This window comes from Mixophyes fleayi, chromosome 4 (genome assembly GCF_038048845.1).
Source record: "Mixophyes fleayi isolate aMixFle1 chromosome 4, aMixFle1.hap1, whole genome shotgun sequence".
Lineage (NCBI taxonomy): Eukaryota > Metazoa > Chordata > Amphibia > Anura > Limnodynastidae > Mixophyes > Mixophyes fleayi.
The window spans coordinates 190,340,129-190,362,228 of record NC_134405.1 but is presented as its reverse complement, the minus strand read 5'-3'; the positions used below and the strand labels follow the sequence as shown (position 1 = coordinate 190,362,228).

At 38.1% G+C, this 22,100-nt stretch overlaps 1 protein-coding gene across 1 annotated transcript; it reads right to left on the bottom strand.

Annotated features, from left to right (window-relative positions):
- Window positions 1-1,197: 1,197 nt before the first annotated feature.
- TMEM168 (transmembrane protein 168) lies at window positions 1,198-16,624 on the bottom strand. The gene is made up of 6 exons (XM_075209018.1): window positions 16,505-16,624; window positions 13,727-13,841; window positions 11,513-12,745; window positions 10,236-10,378; window positions 7,506-7,780; window positions 1,198-3,687 (listed from the first exon to the last, which is right to left on the bottom strand). Exons 3-6 carry the CDS (start codon window positions 12,644-12,646, stop codon window positions 3,140-3,142), a joined length of 2,100 nt encoding a protein of 699 aa, XP_075065119.1. The 5' UTR covers window positions 12,647-12,745; window positions 13,727-13,841; window positions 16,505-16,624; the 3' UTR covers window positions 1,198-3,139.
- Window positions 16,625-22,100: the final 5,476 nt, after the last annotated feature.

Below are 22,100 nucleotides of genomic sequence, written 5' to 3'. Positions count from 1 at the left end.
GCAAGGCTAAATGGCATATTGAGGTTCCTAAACCATATTATAATCTCTACGTAGCAGTGAAGAGATAAACAAGGTAAGCTGAATAATCAACATCATTGTTTATTTGCAAGGCGCCACAAAACGCTGCAGAAGCGGACAGTCACAGTTATAAGACATACAAAATACACAATCACACAAAAAAAAGAAAAAGAGAAATAGTACAGATGAGATGCAGACGTGTACAGGAACAGCTAGACCTTGTTAACACTGTAAAAACATTTTATATACAGCGTCAAGTCTCCTAAGTATGGAGAGGACTAAGAGATTGGAGCTGGATTTAAAAATATTTACCAATTGGTAGAGAACAAATACACATGGACATGTGATTAATTTGTTCTGAAGAACTCGCTTTTCCACGTCACACAATTGAAATTACATGATAAATAGAAGATGAAGTTACAGCCAGTAGAGCCATCTACTCATCTAACACATACAAAAATATCATATGAGAAGTCATAAGGTCATGGCTTTATAAATAATAATGAGCCACAAAAGAGAGCCATGTTCTCAGAATCAGTGGATACCAGCTGCTGCCAAATAAAGACTTGTAGCTGATTCAAGGCGAGTACTATCCGTTTGCGTAGCGTATCCCTGCGCATGCCCAGAAAATAGGCACATGTATATGTTCCTGGGAATGTAGGCAGAGTAAAGTAAGGCCATGTACATGCAATTGCGAACGGATGCAGACCGAGACAAAGACTCCTCCGAAAGCTGTACATGCGGGTGGTCAAGAACAGGTGTAAATGATAGATGATGATGACCGTCTTCGACACTAGTAAACCGCTTGCGATTGCCAGAACAAAATCAAATTAATTTTGTAGTACACAAAGGAGGTTTTTTTTTAAAAAAAAAAGTTATTGATGCCCAATAACAAATGCGTTTCTTGCACATAAAACAAATTAGCGCGAGATGTAAATGCATGTGACATGTACCTGGTGTAAAGTGGGCGCAAATGGTACTAGTTCTGACCTACACAGATCTTAAGATGTGTATGGCACAGCATATAGGTCAGTGTTGGCTAACCTGTGACACTCCAGGTGTTGTGAAACTACAAGTCCCAGCATGCTTTGCCAATATATAGCAGCTTATTGCTGGAAGGGTATGCTGGGACTTGTAGTTTCACAACACCTGGAGTGTCACAGGTTAGCCAACACTGTTAGTATGCAATTTTTACACATTTTTTTATATGTAAATTTCAATTGAGGCTTGATTTTTTCACTTGCTTTAAATGTGTGTTTTTAGCCATTATATTTTATGATTTAGTCAACTTTAATGCATTACTGCCCCCACTTTGTTTCTCTCATTACTTAGATCTCCTCAGCCTGTGAAGCACAGGCACTTAGAAGTGCTGGCTGCAGATCAAAAGTGGAATTTAAATATGGCCTATGTTTATGTTCTATATCTCTTATGTTTGTAAGTGGTTATCTGCTGTACAGTAGATTTGATACGCTGTGGAGCACGCTACAACTACTAATGGTATGATAAGCTCATACAGCTCACTAGGGCAAGATTAGGGTGCTAACTAAAAGAGTGCAGTGTTCGCTACAAGCTAAAGAGCTGAAGCTTCTTCTATAGTGTCAAATTTTAGGCCATCACAGCCTACTGTTCACTCTGACACGTAAAGCATTCCTGAAAGGAAAGTATTTGAATATGTAAAACAAAACATCAATATATTCAGAATTTTGAAAAAAAAACAAACATTTATTTACAGATACACAAATAAAGCCTTTTTATCAAATACATTTGAGTATTTTAAACCAAACTTATTTGAAAATGAGTTTTATGTATATAAAAGATTGCAAACAAAACAAGCAGCCACCAATGTGTTAGACATTGGCGTAAGAGGCCTCACATATGTTTTAGAGGCAAGGAAAGAAAACAAAGTATTTACAAATACATTTGAATATATTGCATAGATTTCATACAAATATTTTGTAAATAATGAATACAAAAATGTCAGCACTAATAAAATCTGCATATTTAAATACTGAATTCCCTGAGATCTTTCTGATGCATTTCATGTTCTTTGCTGATGTCTAACAGGGAGGGAGTCGAGTGATGCATGTGAAACTTAGAACATATATAACAGAACTGTGTGTGTCATAGAGAATATATTTGGCAAAAAAACATGTATTTATATGAACTAAACCAAAAATATAACCTTTCATCTCAATTTAGCAACAGCCATCCAAACTGGAAGATTTGTACATAAACTTACATGTTGACTATATCTATATAGGGCTAAGTTGCAGAAATAATACCAAATAGTTGTAATTGGTTAGTTAACCAATAAAAGTGCAAGTATGAAAGGTCTGAAATGAACATGATTGTGTATGAGATGTCTATTCTGCATAGGGATCAGTGATCCATATGAAAGCTCTGTCTATGTTTAATGCTAGGTTAAAAAGGTATGGTGGAGCTTAACTGTGTTCTAAGTTCCAGTGAGTATCTAGTCTAGTATCTAGTCTAAATATGAAACAATCTTCTACGATAAAGCTACAAGTACTATTCACAACTACAGCATATATATGCAAAGACAGAACAGATATTGGCGTGTGCTTACTTTGGGAAAAATATTTTTCTATGTGCAAGGGATTTTCTATGAACAGGGAAAAATATTGTAACTTACTTCATGACACCATTCAGTGTCTGTGGAAAACATTGCTTACATTTAGCAAAAGTACAAACCATTTCAAATGTTTTTCATTTTGTGATGAATGTTACAAAACACTTTTTCATACTGCAGAAACTTCTTTTGACGTTCAATTCTATAAGTGTTTGTAGACTATTTCAAATGCTAAAAATATCAAACCAGCATATGTAAATTGTATATTGCATACTTGTATTTCTGTATATACATACACAGGTAAATATAGGATATACAAACACACAACTCAGTAACAAAGTTCAACTGCTGCAATGGAGAAGATATACAAGTTTCTTTTCAGACAGATGTTACAAAGTAGTGCACTTCTGAATGATCGTGATTTCTTCCAACAATTACAAATATCTCTCTATATATACATTTACATATAGATATATATATCTTTAAGTATACTTATAATAATAATAATGAAATAGTACCTCATTTGTATGGTAATTAGGATCTAACCAGTTTAAAGCCTTGACCTGTGTCAAGAACTGTTGGAAGAAACCAATTCATTTTTAACCTCTTCAAACACTTATAACAAACTTTACAAATCCAGAAAATGTTGAGCGCTCCACACCAGTTAGCTAGATGGACAAGTGGGTATGTAATGCGAGGAAAATAAATCATCCAGTGCTTGGTCACATCATTCCCTGTAGGTAAATGCAAGGTGTAGTCACTCCAGTGCTTTGACACTCCATAGGATGCTTTAATAGTGCGCCCCTTCTCAGACCAGTTTATATTGTGTTCGGGGTTGCAGTTGTACTCCACCCATTCTTTAGTAAAATCACCCAGCTGTGGTGGATCCGCTTCTTCAATATCTACAACCCTTGCCATTTCTGCTCCTTGAATAGCGATATATTGATCATTAACTTTTCGAACTTCCTTAACCCAGGGCAATGAGCTCTCTGTATCCAACACAATAATAAGCCTGGAGCAGTAGGCACTGTTTTTCTCTCGCCACCACTCCAGCAGAGTCTCGAACCGTAACGTCTCTCCACCTGTACATGTAGGAGAAAATAAATTATTTTGACTTCTAACCATAAGCAATCTCTGTAAAGTGCTGCGTAATAAGTTGGTGCTACAGCAATAAAAAGTTGATGATAATGACATTTACAGTCTACCTTTTGTTCACAAAATAAAACTAGTTACAGAAAAAATTACATAGTGCTATAAATAATTTGCAGCTACTATATGTAGCATATACATATCTATTTATGAATACACTAAATGTTTATTTAATACAAAAAAAAATTGTGTATATTTAAACACTATAAAAAAATGAAGATTAAGAATGTGATCGCTAGATGCTTATTTTATTATAATTTTAGGCAGCCTGTGCCATCACTTTGTACTTAGGCCCCGCCCACTTGCCACATGGCTGATATTGTGACAATTTGTTGCTAGAATGCCATTGGGGAAAGCAAAATACACCATCAGTGTACCACTTTATATGAGCAAATTGTTACAGTTTGTGTTGATGTCTTTTATTTAATTATTAATTAATTAAAACCATTGTATAGATTTGATTTCCAACACGGCAACAAAAGCACAAGCCTTCTACACATTAATATCAAACTCAGGTTCCATTGGTACAGGCATTATAAAACGTGTGTATGGTGAAAACAGGGTGTCGAGCACTGTGGGGGGGGGGGGGAACCCACAAAACAAAACAAAGGTTAGGCCAGCCTGGCATCCATTCTTGCCTCCTATTGTGTTACTGCATTATTTGCTTTGTATATAGGCCGCCACTTATTTGCAAAATTCTTAAATGTCGCCTTGTGGGTCCCTCACGCACTGCTTGGTAGATTATCATGTCCCCAAAAAGAGCTGCAGTCACAGGGATTTCTCAGACCCCCGGCCAACCTTAGGCACATTTGGAGCTGTAATGAGAACGGACATAAGACTTTGTAGAACTTCTGCTAGAGGTCGGCCATATCGTGCCGTTCAGCCTTTGGACCCTTTTTCCTAGAAAAGACTACATAGGCTAAACAGTGGAGTACTAAGGCTCCCCCCATCCGGTTAATGTAACATATGACCCCTTTGATATTAGTGTGGATACTGTGTGCCCATCCTTCTGTACAACTAGTCTGCCCCGAGCCTGTCACTGCAGGGTGCCCACCATTAGCTGGAAACTGGGGGAAGGTTGGGAGGCAGTCCCTCCGATAAGCAAGCACCAATCCAGGGCCAGAAAGCTATTTAATGAAAGGTACTACTTAAGTCAGACCACAGTGGGAACTAAGAGGGGATTAAAAGGTAGCATTACCCAGATCACTCGGTCTTGCTTGGATAGCTCTGACTAGGCTAGTGTTGGACTGGTCGGTGGATCCTAGGTCTTTGTGGGCATCCAAAAGCAGGGTGACATTGCAACAACTCAATCTGTAAGCAGCGAGTATAGCTTCTTCCAATCAGTGTTGTGTGCTAGAATTGGTGCTATGACCCACTGGTATTTAATCCTGCAAAGTGCTATAACTTGTGTGTGTTGTGCTTTTACAATGAAGGGTCTTTGCTCTACCCACTAAATGTCTATATGATTTCATACACACTTCGAAGGTACTAGGGAACCCAGGCTGACAGTTAAGGCTTACTGTGAGCAAACCTTTCACCTGGGAAGCAAAAGAGCACACTATTACACCCGCTACCCTCACAGTCTGTTCAGTTTTGTCCTCATTCATTCCTGAGCTGGTATGTTCAGCTACATATGGAACAATATCACTAAACACACAGGGATAAAGGACCCCTATGCTATACAAGAGTATATTCACACAAGCAGATCAAGAAATGGACCACAAATTACATGTACCTGAACAAGATGAAAAACACACTAGCGCATTACATTAATGTAAGTGGGACCTACAAAAAGGTATAATCATGAGCTGAACCTTCTATGTGAAACAGTGTGAAATAGGCATCTGCTGCGCTTTGGATAACGATGGCCAGAAGAAAACAAATTTATTTTTGTTATAAACACTGAAGTTGCTGTAAAATGTGAAATACAATTTCCTTATGTATGGCTTATACACTCAGAGTACAGAAAACTTTTATCTAAATTCTTCAAAAGATCAAACAGAAAAACAACCATTTACAAGCAATTTTTCAACACGAAAACTGAAAACACCAAACAGCTTTTCATTTCACAACAAAAGGCAATTGTTTTAGCTTGATGACAATAGGGTGTTACTTCTAACTGGACCAAATTTTATTTTAGTTGCCAAATTTAAATGGGGATATCATTTTATTTCTCAGTATTACCAGAATTCCAGGGAAACAGGGCTTTTTTAATAGCAAGTCGGAATAAAATAATTTTACATTTATAAGCAGAGGTAAAAAAAGGAAAATACAGATTTCCATGACTGTTGCCCGAGTTACGTTAATGTTATAAGTAGAGCACTGGGCAGCACGGTGGCTTAGTGGTTAGCACTTCTGCCTCACAGCACTGGGGTCATAAGTTCACTTCCTGACCATGGCCTTATCTGTGTGGATTTTGTATATTCTCCCCGTGTTTGCGTGGGTTTCCTCCGGGTGCTCTGGTTTCCTCTCACACGCCAAAAACATACTAGTAGGTTAATTGGCTGCTATTAATATTGACCCTAGTCTCTCTCTCTATGTCTGTCTGTCTGTGTATGTTAGTGAATTTAGACTATAAGCTCCAATGGGGCAGGGACTGATGTGAATGAGTTCTCTGTACAGCGCTGCGGAATCAGTGGCGCTATATAAATAAATGGTGATGATGATGATGAGCACTAGAAATTTAATCAACAATTCAATCGGCTAGTCTTCTTGAATTCAGCTATACCAAATAAGGTCTCGGAACAAAAGTGCTTACCTTTGAAATATATTTTTCTTACATAGGTTCAAGAGGGAATTCATGTCTTGGTTTGCTAGCTAACATTAGATTACTATAAAGAGTTATCTATTGCTACTTAGGAATAGGAAAGACATGGATCACATCTCTCCTGCCTAACAGGGACAACCCAAGAGGAAGTACCAGATAAATAATTGCAATGTCACCTGGTTGCATGAAAGCAGTGCTTTCACATTGGAGAACATCACAATCAAATTAAGAACTGTGTTAACGGTTAGATGCTCGGGAACAGGTTAAAACAGCTTCTGGGCACAGACTTGGTAGTAGAGCCTCTCAGTTATAGCCTTGCTACGGACAAAGTGTGATAAAACACTCTGCTTGACTGCAATATTGTCAGGGTGCCTATTTATGTCCTGTAGATAAAGCAAATAAGCAAATTCTTACAAGACGTACATTGCCTGTTAGCAGTTGAGAACAATTAAACTTGATAACAGAAATAAACATGATTTTTTTCATGCACTGAATATATTCTAAAATATTCTCTGATTGTGTAGTCTGCATTCATTAATTATGGGTTGTCAAATATTTAAGTCGCAGAGAGAACAGACAAATAGGAGACATATATGGTACATATATACCTATACATATCTTAAAAGAATGACTTCTTGTATAACATGCCAGGACAGTGCTCATATTTTAACCTGTAATTTGTGCATTTCTCAATAGCTCACTATATACAGTAGGTTGTATTATGTCCACATTAAAAAACAAAGAAAAGATAATGGCAGTCTGTTCCATCTGTCACAGCACATTACTGACTATTAGCAAATACCCACCAAGCTTTCCCATCCAGATAATCTCAAAAAAGATATCTGGAAATAATCTACAGATTTGCATAATACTTGTCGAGTACAATACTATTCTGCAAAAATATGAACATTCAGAATCCAGAAAATACTGTCATTGTAATAATTGTACAAGTATGTTCCCCAGTCAGGGCACCCAATACCCTACCTGCTAAAGCCCATTCTCCAGTACTGTGGGAGTGTCCGCTGTAGTATATTATGTAGGTATCATGCCTGGGCCCATCAGAGGTTCTAAGCTCTAGAAAAGACTTCAGTTTTGAGTGCAGGTTGTCAAACGTAAGTCCACTTGTAGAGTAATCACAACCATAGGTCTCTATCATGTGGGAAGCAAAGAACCTCTGGATAGCATTTAGCATTCCTGTTGAGCGCATGTTCAATTCCTGCACATGTTCTGGTGGAAGCAGCATGGGCTGTCCATTTGGGCTGATTTAGGAAGAAAACCAAAACATTACTACTCTGATGCAAAGTGAAAGTTGGTTATACAAAGTGTTACTTTTTAAGTTCGAAATACGACTGCAATGGTGATATATTTTAAAAAGAATTCATGTATTTATCAACACACATTTATTGTTTTTTGTTTTTTTTTAAAACAGAAATGCATGTTATTTTAGGAAAAGAAATATAGAGCACTGAAAGTATGTATTCAATGACACCGTAGCTTTTGCACTATAGTTCTCAGAAATATACAGATTGAGCTACAATAAATGGGAAGAAAACTTTTTTGCTGTAGCAATCTAAAAACATAACTGTATGATTTTTAAGCACATATATACAAGGGAGATTGTCAATAGCAAACTATTAGGATAAAAATCTGATAGCCAATAATCACATCTGACTGTCTATCTGAAGAGACAAATGGTAGTAAAAGTAACACCCGTCACTGTGTGTGGTCCTGGGGTACATAGGTCAGTAATGCACTTCCTCTCTTGTACTTTCCTCTGCCCTGGCTAGCTCTCTGGTGTGGGTATAAATGACCGGAGGGTCTTCGCACATGCAGGTTTTCAGCATTGTCTCTTTAAGGTGTTGGAACACAGACATGGTAACTTAGGGTGCAGTGAAAACAGATGTCTTAATGATTTGGATGCAAAACCATATCTGTAAAAATAAACCGAGTACAATACTTGAGTTGGAATTAACAGTGCAATAAATATGTACATCTCGTTTCTCACTCCACCACAGTTAATCATCCCTCTGGCTATAACACATGCTCAATGTGCTCTGTGTCCCTCCTGGGATGCTTACACTCACCGGCATTTGCGCAGTCGGACACCCTCTTCATCCTGTGCACCCTCAGCCTTGCTTGGCAGATCTTGAACTATCACTAGTCTTCAAATCAAGTCTTGAGCTAGAACACCCTCCCCTGGTGTCCTCTCTGCCCCTCTGGGTCACATTATTGCTACATTGTGTCTGGCTTTTTATATGCGGCTGACACTATTAATGGCTCATTACTGCTTTGGCAGCAACCTCCTTTTTTGGGGTTCCCCCTTTTTTTCTCTCAGGGTTCTTCTTTATTACTTTGGGATTCATTCCCCTTCTTGTGGATCTTTGAATTTGGGGGCTCCTACCCCTCTTTATATGCAGCCACGCACTGTCCTTAAATCTGTCCCATTTTCACTCATATTCAGTAAAACTTCCTGCTGTGTCTCCTCTGGGTCTTTGTGTTGGGGGTCACACATTCAGTCACTGGGAGGTGAGAATAAACTAGGGGGGCGTTACATAAGAGGGAGTGTGAGGATGCTACCCTTAGCTAGGATGGCAGTTTCCCTCTGTAGGATTAAACTCACTCTGGTAGACCAGAGTATATCCAAAATAAGGCTTTATTACAACAGCACATCACAAGACATTCACAAGATAGAGGGTAAATGGTAGCATGTACCATCCAGCAGTCTCTTCCAGTCAGCACACCAAAGTTATAATCTCAGTCTCTTTCAGAGTCTTATCCTCTCGCAATATTACAGGGAGTGGAGTCAAATGTCTCAATCCTCCCCCTTTCAGCAGGGGTCTATCAGTGGGCACTTTAACTGTTAGATATACAATCTCTGTTACCTTGATTATACAATGGAATAGCTTGACTGAATTAGCTATTTGGCTGAATACACTAAAAAAAGGGTTACAATATTATATCAAGGAATGAAACTTCACACTTGCATGAAACAATAAGACATTTGACACATTGTATCTGCAGCTTTACACAATTTGAGTCTGTGATACCTTTTGATACAATAACATTTATATTAAAACATGTTAATACATTTCCTAATGCTATTTCAGCCAGTATATTACTGTGGAGGCACATTATCTAGAAGTTCTAACCCAATTACCTTGCAGATTACCTGCTTGTCTAGCTAATTAACGTGGGCTGTCAGCTAGTTATGTCAAGTCAGTTAGACATTTTTCTGATTTCAATAGACATTTGAGATGGTAATTACATTAGCTAACAAGCAAAATTACTGGTGTCCTGTTATTTTCACACAATATGGCAATATTCCTTATATTTCTAATACATACACTATTGCAGGAAATAGCAAGGGTAAAATGTACCTAATAACAAAATAATAATACACATAATACACCGATGCTCTGGTGCATGTACTTAGACTGGGCCAAGCATTAAAAAGTACATTAAACTGTGAGAAATGGGTGGTGAATAATAAGTCCTCAGTCCAGCAGCACCCTGTTTAGTCACAGGGAGTTTGAGGGGTACATTTTTATTACCATAAGAAACCATTCATATGCTACTTTTATAGATTAAAGCCTAAACGATTTCTAAACGAGCACTTATCATGAGAGAGGACAGTGGACAAACCTTGTGCAATAGGGAGTTCTCGATCTTTTAAAATGCATGTTAAACATTTCTTGAGCTGAAAAGACAACATACCTGCAAAAGTTAGTGGGGATTACAACTGCATATCCAACACAGGTTCCTCCTAAACAGTTGCCAAGTTCATGGAATAATCCATGTGCCATTGACTCAAGTGGTAATACAATCAGAAACACACTCATAAAGATCCCATTGGATTTCTAGAATATAAACAAAAGTTACAATGTAACAAGTCAGGTAAACAAAAAAAAATAACAAATACATCAGTAAGAATCATATATCAGCTGCTAACATTGAAATGATAGAGATAAGAGATTGTTATGCAACCAAATTCTACCTCCCAAGAAAGCCATTCAAATAGCAACACAGTGATGACCCCTCCCTTTCATGCTCCAACCTTACCTAACTCTCCATTTGCGGAGAAAGGGAGGCAACTGGTAAAATTCAAAAGGTTGCCAAAGGGGAGAGTAGCGTAAAAGCAACAGTTAATTGGAAGGCAGCTGCGCTCGTTCAATCAAGTGCCATTTTCAGTGCACAATTTCCTTTTCTCTACAGTCCTCCACAGTCCTTACGGTTAAAAATAAAATACAGTGGTTCCCGCACAGATTGCGAGATGAGTACAATTGAAGGGGCCCCATTCTATAAAGCTTACAAAATGGTTTCCTAACAGGAACCATTTGTAGACTACCTTACTGTATTACATAAAAGGTCTGATTTTCCTCAATACGTAATACTTAAAAAAAAGGCTGGCCTTTCTAGCATTTTGTCAGTTACGACTGCAAGACTACAAACATCAAAAAGAATAGTTGCAAGATAAAGGATACATTATTTAACAGCCAATTAAACAGTACCTTTATTTAAGAAAAACAAAGCAAAAGTTAATGCAAATCACATAATTTGGCATAATCCTAACATTTCAATACATCCAGAAACATTGTGACACAGTGTTGTACTACAGGGCTGGGGCAATTATGTTATGTTACTACCAATCACATATAGCTGATGTTCAAAGGGAGTGTAACGCAGTAAAGTGTGTATACATCTATGGCAAGTCTGCTACAAATAATACCATTCCCTACAGCTTTCAAATCCCTGGTAGGCTGACACACACTTTGCTGCACTGTGCCATATTTTCAACATCAGTGGTTTGAGGAGAGTAGCATAAGAAGCTACTCCAAATCTAAAGACATCAGTTTTGTAACATGGCAGTGTGTCTTACATAGAAGACTCAGTACAACCGGTCTAACAAATATCCAAAAAGAGACAATGGCTATATACACTATTAGAGCATGTATCTGACAAAGAATGAACTTTCCCTTTAACAATGTGCTTACCTGCCATGAAACAGCACCGAGAATGGCTGTTGCCAGGAGACTGAAGAACACCAAACGCTCCGAAATTAGGCAGAAATGCCGCATTCCCTTTGAGGCCATAACTCTGTCCAGGTTGTTGTCCGACCTGTGTGTGTAATATACTTTATGGCATTCGTTCAACTTAGTATGGAGACCCCAAAGAGTGATTAAAAATATAATATGGCAAATTAGCCAGAAAATACCAAAGATGGAAAAGCCAGGAATGACAAAGTACCAAAGATTTAAGTCACTTAGTGTACAGGCTGCCAACACGAAAAAAATTATTTCAATCAACCCAATAGAAATGACAGAAAACCTCCTGCAAATTCTGCCACGATACAGATATGGTTGCCATCGTTCTGTGACAGAGAGACCACTGAAGTAGACATCAAGAAGTGGCTCACTAATGATGCAGCAGAAAAAGCAAGACAAGGCATATGGATTGACAGGAATATTCAGCGATGGGAAAAACAACTCAGGGGTCAGGACTGCAAAAATCCCCAGGTTTGGAATCGCCAGGAAGGATTTCATGCGCAGGTCAATCATTATCAAAGCTAATGCAGTGACGAGTAAGATGATGCTGATGGACTTTTGAACCAGCATGATGGTACTGGCAATTGCAAAACCAACCAGTTCCAGAAATTCAGAGGAGGTCAGCAGTGTGGGACGGTGCCGGACATACCCACAAATTCTCTCCACCAGGGCACACAGTGTTCTTATGCTGATGGATGAAACAAGCAAGTATTTTGTAGCTTCTTCTTTTGCATTGCTCTTGAATGTTGAATCATCAATAAAACAAAGGAGACCCAGAAGAAATCCAAACCAAAGATTAGAAAGGCTTAAACTGGCTGCTTCCATAGAAAAATAATAGTAGAGAATGCTTGCAATTCCGAGGATGAAAAGGCCCAGTATAAATATTACTAATATCAATGTGTCTGCTGTCTGTTCCCATCTAACATACAGACCCATGCATATGGCCACTAGTAAACTTATCCTGGCTAAGTAGCCCAGATATCTGACTGATGAATGCATGTTGACCTCTCCATTTGCCTCTTCCAATCGAGTCATTGCAGCATGAAGACAGTGACTAACACAGTAACGAAGTGACCTACACATGGGAAGTGTTTTTTTCACTGTACTCAAAGTTTTGAGTTTGCATACACAAAGGCCAAAATGTTGGTATTTCCTTTAAATTTGTTAATTTAATCAACCAGCCTGCAAAAAAGGAGAAGAGAAGTAGTAAGCAATAAAAACAATATTAGTCTAATTGTAATAATGTGTAAACTTTAGTACTACAGTATTGGGTCATACTACATTTAGTCATACTTCATTTAGTCATACTTCTTTTTATTTGTATCAGTTGAAGACAAGCTATCTGAGAGATTTTTCTCCTTCTTTAGGTCAGCTGTACTAAATACGAAATCCTTTAACAATATGTCAGAGTATCTCATCAGGTTGTATTTTGGCTTCAAAGAGGAATAGACAGGAAAAATATTTACACAAGGAAACAAACTGCCTGATCTCCAATAATATCTTAGAAAACCTGTGTCATTTGTAAGAAGTTATATAGTGCTTCTCATGGGTGTTGAAGAGTATTTTCTTTTGCGTTAGAAGAACTTGTTTAGTTTTACTATTCTTATTTTTTAACGCTATGGCTGGCATGATTCCATCATATACTACAGTGTTCATTTCAAGCAATGTTTTATCTGCCTAAGTCCCTCACTTCTTATTCTCTGACATCCCCACCATCATGTTGGCTGATTTCAACATCCCAATTGATGACCCAGATTTTTCTTCTAATCTTCTTTCAATTGCTCTCTCAGTGGACCAATTCTTCTACTCATACATTTTCAAAAACGGAGTTTCTACCAGCCAACAAAAGCTACCTGCCATTTATTTCTGTTGACAATATGATCATAAACTCTACTCCTACAAGCTAGCTGCCTAGATAACATCCTTTACTTCAAAATGTCCTTTGTTCCCCACATCGAATCCATTTGAAAATCCTGTTACATATTCTAAGAAACATCTCCAGAATACTCATGCATCTCATACAAAACACTGCACAAACTTTAATTAATGCAATCAATAACCACATTACCTTCTTAAACACCCTAGGCTTTACTTCTGAATTACCACTCCTCTACACAGTCCATGCAAAACTTACATGTATTCTCTTTCTAGCAAACTACTTACCCCCAATCCAACATTGATGTGTGACTGGCTCCACTAAGCATGTTTTCTCATTGCAATCTGTCAGGACCAATAGACCAAAGGTCTGGATGCAACATCTTGTATTCAATAAAACAGCCTAAAACAAAATCAAACTTGTTGCATAATTACCATTTTATATGCAAAGCACATTTACCCAGAATATATACATTTACAGATAATCCATCTAGTAAGCATACAAAGAACATCCATCTTGGGCAAACATGCAAATTTAAAAGTATGGAATGCCCAACCACTCTAAAATGATACAGAATATGAACAAGTAACAAGTTATATCCAGCTCACAAAAGCATGAACAATTAAACTGCCTATAAATAGAGAATAAGGATAGATGTCGATAATATAATACTGATAAAGGGAGATGTGCCACCAAAACTGTTGTAGCAAAGGCAGAACGAATGGCTAGTAGGTCCTTAGGATGTAAGCTCTTGTGTGCAGGGCCCTATTCCCTCCTGTCTCCATACCTATTCTTCTGCTCCAGCATCGCTATAATTGCCTTGCCTGGAGCCCTGGGAGTCTTGGTATTACTGTATTATTGTTCTGTTTCACTCTGTATGGTCTACTTGTCTTGTATTGTGTACGGCGCTGTGGACATCTTGTGGCACCTTATAAATAAACAATAATAATAGTATTCATTTAGCAACTTCAATAATGGTTCCCTATTTTCACAGAGGCCGCCATGTTGAGGTTGCGTCACTAACTCAGGAATGAAGATAAAAATCTAGCAACTATCTATCCGATTACAGAAATGTATTTACAGGTTAATGAGTGATAAGGTCCATGGTATAGCATTTGCTATACCATGGACCTTAGGGAGCTGCGAGCTGAAATCCAGCGTGAAATATACTGTAATAACTGTATTTACGCGCACTATTACCATAATGGTGGTAATAGTATGCGTGCCGCGTTACTTTAGGCAGTAACGCCAACAACTGAATATGCCCCATAGAGAGAGTGACCCATCTACCATATCCCTGTAGCATAATGGACGTCAGAGCATGGGATATTTTGAAAGTGAGATTGAATCAGGTTGTGGAAACTAACAGATTAGATGACTTTTGTTTCTGTTTGAGGAAGAGAATTTATGTTAAGCGATTAAAAAGGGGGGGGGGGGAATGTGTGAAGTGCAGGAATTGAAATTCTTTTTCTTTTCTGAGACAAAAGGTAGGTAAGGGTGTAGTCAACAGTTATTGTACTGTACTGCTTCTATGTTCATCCTACACCCTGCCTACGCCTTTTTAGATTGTCTTATAATGAGGATCAGTTCTTGCAAGGAAATGATCTTTCCAGTCATTTTTTTTTTATTACAGAATAGGATGAGCACCAATCGCCAGCCCTCATGTTGAGTTGTAAAGCATTGTAAACTGATCCCAATAAAATGCATACATTGCCACTCCCTCTGTACTGCGAGTGAATGTGAAGTCTGAGCCTTAAGTGAACATAATTTTGGTTTTATTATATTGAACTGTAAAAGTATAAATAATAGTGGCTTAATATTGATGATAAACCACCTATAAGAAGTTTGTAGTTCCCTACAAAACATAGTGAAATACAGCATGCTCACTCATCTCGTCCATATACAGCAAATGCTATACCATGGACCTTATCACTCATTAACCTGTAAATACATTTCTGTAATCGGATAGATAGTTGCTAGATTTTTATCTTCATTCCTGAGTTAGTGACGCAACCTCAACATGGCGGCCTCTGTGAAAATAGGGAACCATTATTGAAGTTGCTAAATTAATACTATTATTATTGTTTATTTATAAGGTGCCACAAGATGTCCACAGCGCCGTACACGATACAAGTAGGCCATACAGAGTGAAACAGAACAATAATACAGTAATACCAAGACTCCCAGGGCTCCAAACAAGGCAATTCCGTGGTGGAAAACGCCAACAATTGAATATGCCCCACTGTATTCAGAATACAAGTAGCAGAGCATTAAACTCATCCCATAAAATAGTGCTAATGTAATGGTCAAATGTTTCTAAAAAAACAGTGAAGCACTAACCTTTATACAAAAACTTACTCTCAGACTGCATTACAAAGCTGAAAGCCAAGCTAACTATTTTAAGCCATGTTAAGTAAAACGTCTCATTCTTGTTATTATACTATATTGATATATTTCAAACAAATTCCACAGTGCTGTACCATCAAGAAGACAATCTGAAAAAGTCAATAACAATAGTAATATGCAAAGAGACACAAATTGATAAGGCTCTGCTCATTTAAAAATCTTCAGTACATGCTATGTAAAGTGCTAATTTTCCTTATGTGCGTGAGCTCGCTGGTTATCATGTCTTCACTGTAAAAGATTCATGATTTAACAAAATCATTGTTAAAAAAAAATATACTGCTATTAACATTACACTTGTATTTCACAATTCTAAACAGATTTACATATTTATAATATCATATGTGCTGCTGCTTGTGGAAAAGTGCCAGAGTACGAAGAAGTTACATTGGAGTCTTAGGTAGGCATCCTGTGGCTCTCTGCCAGTTTAGTAACTTCAAGTCCACATGCCTGTGCATCTAAATGCTCTCCAGCTGCAGTGGAACTACAAGTCCAAGCATACCCCAACAGCCTGGGATTTGTATAGCCGAGAAATCACAGGTTGCCCGAGGCTTACGTGCCATTACTTTAGTATGTGTGCACCGATCAGATATTACAGTCCCTGTTTACACATAACACGTACAATCAGCTGATATCGGCCCTATATAAAGATCCACACTTACCGTCCGCTAACTGGCCGCTGTCCCAGGCGACTCGGTGGCAAAGTCACAGCTTTCTCGGTAAACCCATTAAAGTTTCCCTGTTTCCGCAAAGGCCGCCATGTTTGGGCTATGTCACTAACTAGGGAACGTAGGAAGGGACAAAAAGCCAGCGGCTCGCAAGCTTCGCGACACTGCTGCTGAGTTCTTTTTTTCAGAGGTCTACTGTTATTTTATTTATTGGTTTCGTTTTAGAGCTTCCTCAAAACATAGGGGACTGACTCATCTACACTAGTTTACAAGACAGTTAATCCTCCCAGAAGAAGGTTCGTAGTCGTACACATGTCTAATAAGTATTAACGTTACATCTGTTGTACACAATGTATAAAATGTAATGGTTTCCTAAATAGTTTGACCAGACCTTGCAATTACAAAAGAGAAAACTCACAATGGAAGACATTTATGAGAGCTGTTCATAGCAACCAATCAGATTCTGTAATTTTTCTTAGGTTGCAATTGTAAATACCTCCTTTTTTGTACACTGTTAACTGTAGGACAGTTTTCATAAACGTTTCCATTTATTGCTATCCTTTGAATCAATGAAGAGAACGGAAATCACTTTTTGACATTAATTATCAGTAATGTCAACGTTAATTTAAAGGGCACCACAGATTATGCAGCACCTACAGTCATATAGTTATGACATATATGCAGGGCCAGCGCCACCATTAGGCAGCTGCCTAGGGTGCCGGCCTCTAGGGGGCGGCACTGTGGCCGAGGAGACAGTAAGACATTAATATTCAAGTTAATATGGGCGGTGCAGCACCGCATATTCAAATTTACCTGGCACCCAGCTCCTAGATCCTGGTAGCGTTGTGACGTCACAATGCTGACAGTGTAGAGGAGCCGACAGAAGCAAGAAAGAAGAAGTGAAAAGAAGGAGGGAAGGTGAGTACAGAAAATGGGGAATAGTGAAAGTATGTTACAGGGAACAGGAAGGCGGATGGGGGGAAAGAAGAAGATCCTATAGAAAATTGGGGAGAGGGGTGGGAGAAGGGGATGCTACAGATAACGGGGGGGGGGGGGGGTAGAAGAGGATGCTATAGAAAATGGGGGGAGAAGGGAATGCGACAGAATGGGGGGGAGAAGGGGATACTACAGAAAATGGGGGGCAGAGAAAGGGATGCTACAGATAACGGGAGGAGGGGGATGCTACAGAAAAGGGGGGGCATAAGGGGGTGTTAAAAATAATGAAGAGGGAGAAGGGGATGCTACAGAAAATGGGGAGAGAAGGGGAAACTACAGAAAACGGGGGTCAGAAAAGGGGATGCTATAGAGAATGGGGAGAGAGAGGGATGCTACAGAAAATGGGGGGGGGGGTGCTACAGAGAATGGGGGGAGAAGGGGATGCTACAGAAAATATTGATTACCACTTTCATCCAATTATTAAACTTCAACAGTATGGAGCTGAGGAGATATAGGGAGCAGTGGAGTTGGAGAGGCCCTTATACAGCCATTCTCTGTACAGTAATATTGGTTGCGATGTGATTAGTACGCAATAAAATAATTATTTTAGCAAATAACAAGCAAATAAGTTTAATCTATTTATTTTACTTAATATAAAATATAATGTGAAAAAGCTCATTAATATTTCAAACATATTACATCAAGTTTGGTCTCATTCTGTTTGCAATCGCATGAGAACATTTCCGGTGTTATTTATGTAGCGTTCACACCTAGTTATAAATAATATCACTTTCAATACACCAAATAGTTCACAGGAATCATAAAAAACAGTTTATACAGGTCTAGAGGTGGGAATCTGAAGGAGGACACCTGGCAATCTCAGGGAACAATGAACAGAAGAATCCACCAATGCCACGTCGAGTTCTTGGGAGGTCAAGACCCTTCGACCTATGAATGAAGACCTTAATACTGTAACAATGTATTTTGTGATGTAACTGATTTTTACGACTGTACAGTGTATAAATTGTCCTCCTCTGGCTTTGGAAACCAGAGCTTTCTCATAGAAGATTGTGTTCGTGCTAACAAGCGCATGCGTATACATACCAAACTTCGTTTTATACTATTGCAAATAAAACCATTGTGCTTTGGAATCACAGTGATGGCATCAGACAATCTTTATTGCAACCAATACATACGGACGTAACAATACATACTCCCACCTGCCCTCTCTGGTCGGCCAAAGACCAGAGAGGGCACGTATGCAAATTGTGGCAACCCTGGACAATAAGTGTTCATGATGCACATTAGGCCTTATTTAAAAAGCGCAAAATTTCTGAGTCAGAGTGCAACATTGCTGTAGAGTAACAAACAGCGCTGGGATAGAGAGATATCTTTAAAAAGTTGGAGTTAAATGGTTCCTCATTATAGCAAAAAAAATGCATATATCAATATGAAGTGTTTGGCAGATAAATAGAAAGCGTATGGCAGGTAATGTGGTCTTTTAGGGACTCTACAAGGATTAATGATTAGGAGAATAATTCTACAAGTAAGTCAGTCCAAGTAGCGAGTCCCACACAGTCTGTGTTAGTAAAGATGTTAATAAAGCAATGTTAGCTTACATGTCTCCTACATTGGAATGCTAAAAGCCAGTTGGTTATATTGCAGTAGATAAAAATATAGCTGCTTCCAAGGATAGGTCCCAGTGCTATTCCTCTGCCCCACCTTGTTGTTTTTTTGTGTAAAACACATACAATGAATAGGTCCATTCTCAATCTGCTCTCACTAAGTTAGTTCATGGACACGTTTTGTCCGAGTACTTCTGAATTTTTCAAAGCTGCTGCACGGTGGACCCTTTGTTGTTTTTAAAGGTCTTGGGGAAGGGGATTACCCTCAAAACTGATTGACAGTTAAGTCCACAATACTCAAACTGAACAAACAAAACCAGTCAATTGTAGATATGTTATTAATAGTTTCATTTATCAAAATTAAAGTCCCATTTCCTTGGAGCCTATTCTCCAAGTATAGATAATAGTAATAAAAACAGATGTAAGGCACTATTTGCAGTAATTTAAAATAACAATCAGACTACTATTCTAATACAAAATAGCAGAAAAGCTGCAATACATTGAATTACAGTATATTGTAATCTATGTATGGTGGATGAAATAGCCACAGCTCAATGTGATTAACCAAAACATAAGGGCATTTGAAACATCTAGGAATCCTATATTCATGTGCCTTCCATAATTTTATTTTTATTGGAATTTACCATAATTCTTTTATTCCATATTCTGTTTATTTTGCTTACTTTAAAAATATATTAGCATATCATAGTGCATGTTACCTGGTATGTAAATAGACTGTCTAAATGTATTAAGTGAAGGCTCAGTTATAAATGTACAATATAATACAGTAAAATAACACAATAGAGATATCTAATTCCCACAAAATAATTTTCAAATTTGATGGCAATCTTCTCAATGTAGTTTATATATGATATATTAAGCGTTTCTCATACACTACATGGTCAAAAGTATGTGGACACCCCTTTTAAATAAGGTGTTTGGACATTTCGCCCACATCCATTGCTAACAGTTGCATAAAATCAAGCATACAGCCATGCAATCTTCAAAGTCAAACATTAGCAATAGAATGTCGTACTGAAGAGCTCAGTGACTTTCAATGTGGCACTGCCACAGATTGCCACCTGTCCAACAAGCTTCCTATACAAATGCGTACTGCCAACTGTAAAGATTGGTAAAGGAGGAATATTGGTCTGTGGCTGTTTTTCATGTTTTGGTCTTCATCCCTTAATTCCAGTGAAATCTTAATGCTTTAGTATATAGACATTCTAGAGAATTGTGTGCTTTCAACTTTGTGCCAACAGTTGGGCAAGACCTTTGCCTGTTTTAGAATGGCACAAAAGTGAGGTCCATGAAAAAAAAAGGTTTCCTGAGTTTGTTGTTGAAGAACCTTTGGGATGTATTGGGATCCCAGCAGACTGTGAGCCAGGCCTTACCGCCCAACATCAGTGCCCGATCTCACTTCGTGTCTGTGGCTGAATACATACAAATCCCCACAGACATGTTTCAATATCTAGTGGAAAGCCTTCTCAGAAGAGTGGAGGCTGTTCAGTCCTTCTGGAATTGATAGTATGCAGCTTAAAGATCCAAGAGGATTTGTTAAAACATTATTTTCTAAATCTATCCCCTTCTCTGAACAGAATCCTCCTCTGTAACTAACAAACCTTCAGGATTGCCACTCTGGGCTTGTAATCTATGAAAAATATTTCTCTTGCATTCTCTGAAGTGCAGTAGAAACAATTCTATGAGGGGAATTCGATGCAGCACAAGGTGCCACCATGTGTCTCCAGAACAGTTTGCGGAGACACATTGCAGCAGAAATTTTACTTAAATCTCCGAAAATGAGTGGAGATTCTGTACCTTATTAGCTGATAATGAACGCAGCAGCACATCGCGGCTAACTGAATTCCCCCGTTTTTCAGGGATCTAATTATTAGTTTGTACTGTTAATCTTGTTTTAAGATATCAAAATCCCTAATAAGAGTATTTTAATCTGACGTGATTTACTATTAAATGTTATTACAAATGGAGTAGGATTATCAAAAGAGTTCCCCAATTTATTTTCTTTTTGTATTAAGGAACAATTTCTGTTTAAGGTGTTGACATAGTATGAGGTGATTCTACCTGCAGATATCGGGAAGTTAACCACATTGATACCAAACTTGTAAATACCTTTCAAATTTAAAGTGTTTGAATTTAAGTATGTGACAAAATCATGTGTTTTGCACTGTGTATTAAGATTGGAAACTAAATTAATAAAAGAAAATTTTTATATTATTACATATGGGGGGAGATTCAAATCAGCATGATGTGTCTCAGAAACAGTTAGCAGAGACACATTAAAGTGAAGTTCAGACAAATCTCTGCTTATTTTTCCTTACGCCCCATAGAGATGCGCAGAAAAATTAGCAGAGATTCCTTACTGTAATAGCTGGCAATGTGCGCAGCCAGACATTGAGGTGATGTTCGGCGGGACATTGCACCAAATTGAATCGTCTCCATTGTGTGTGAGTCATTTCCCTAACATTATCATTCTGCCATAATTAATAATTTCATATGTGGTATAAGGAGGAACTATTCAACTCCAACCATTTAAAGAGCATTCTATGCCAGCAGTGTCTGCTTTTCTCCAGTGATTTTTCGGTATTTAGCCATATAGCAGAGTCTCTATAAATAACAGGTGATTAGATACCTATTACGACATATATATATATCTATAATATAAATGCTTAGTGGCGTGTGTTAGTCTGTCTGTGTGTGTGTGTGTGTGTGTGTGGAAAAAATAAAACCAAGCTGCAGCGCCACCTGCTGGGCGGAGTTATACACTGACCTACTAATTTCTTAGTGTGTGTGAAAAAAAACCTCAGAAAGGGCTGAAATTTGGTATACTAAGATGTTTTTAATTTGTTAATTTAATTTGTTAATTGTTAAAAGTGTTTATAAAGATTTAAAAAAAATATATATATTTCTTGAAGGAGAAGTGACAGCTGGGAGTGGTTGGTGGTTGCCGGGGGTGACAGTGGGGAGTGGTTGGTGGTTGCCGGGGGTGACAGAGCGAGAGGATTGTGATA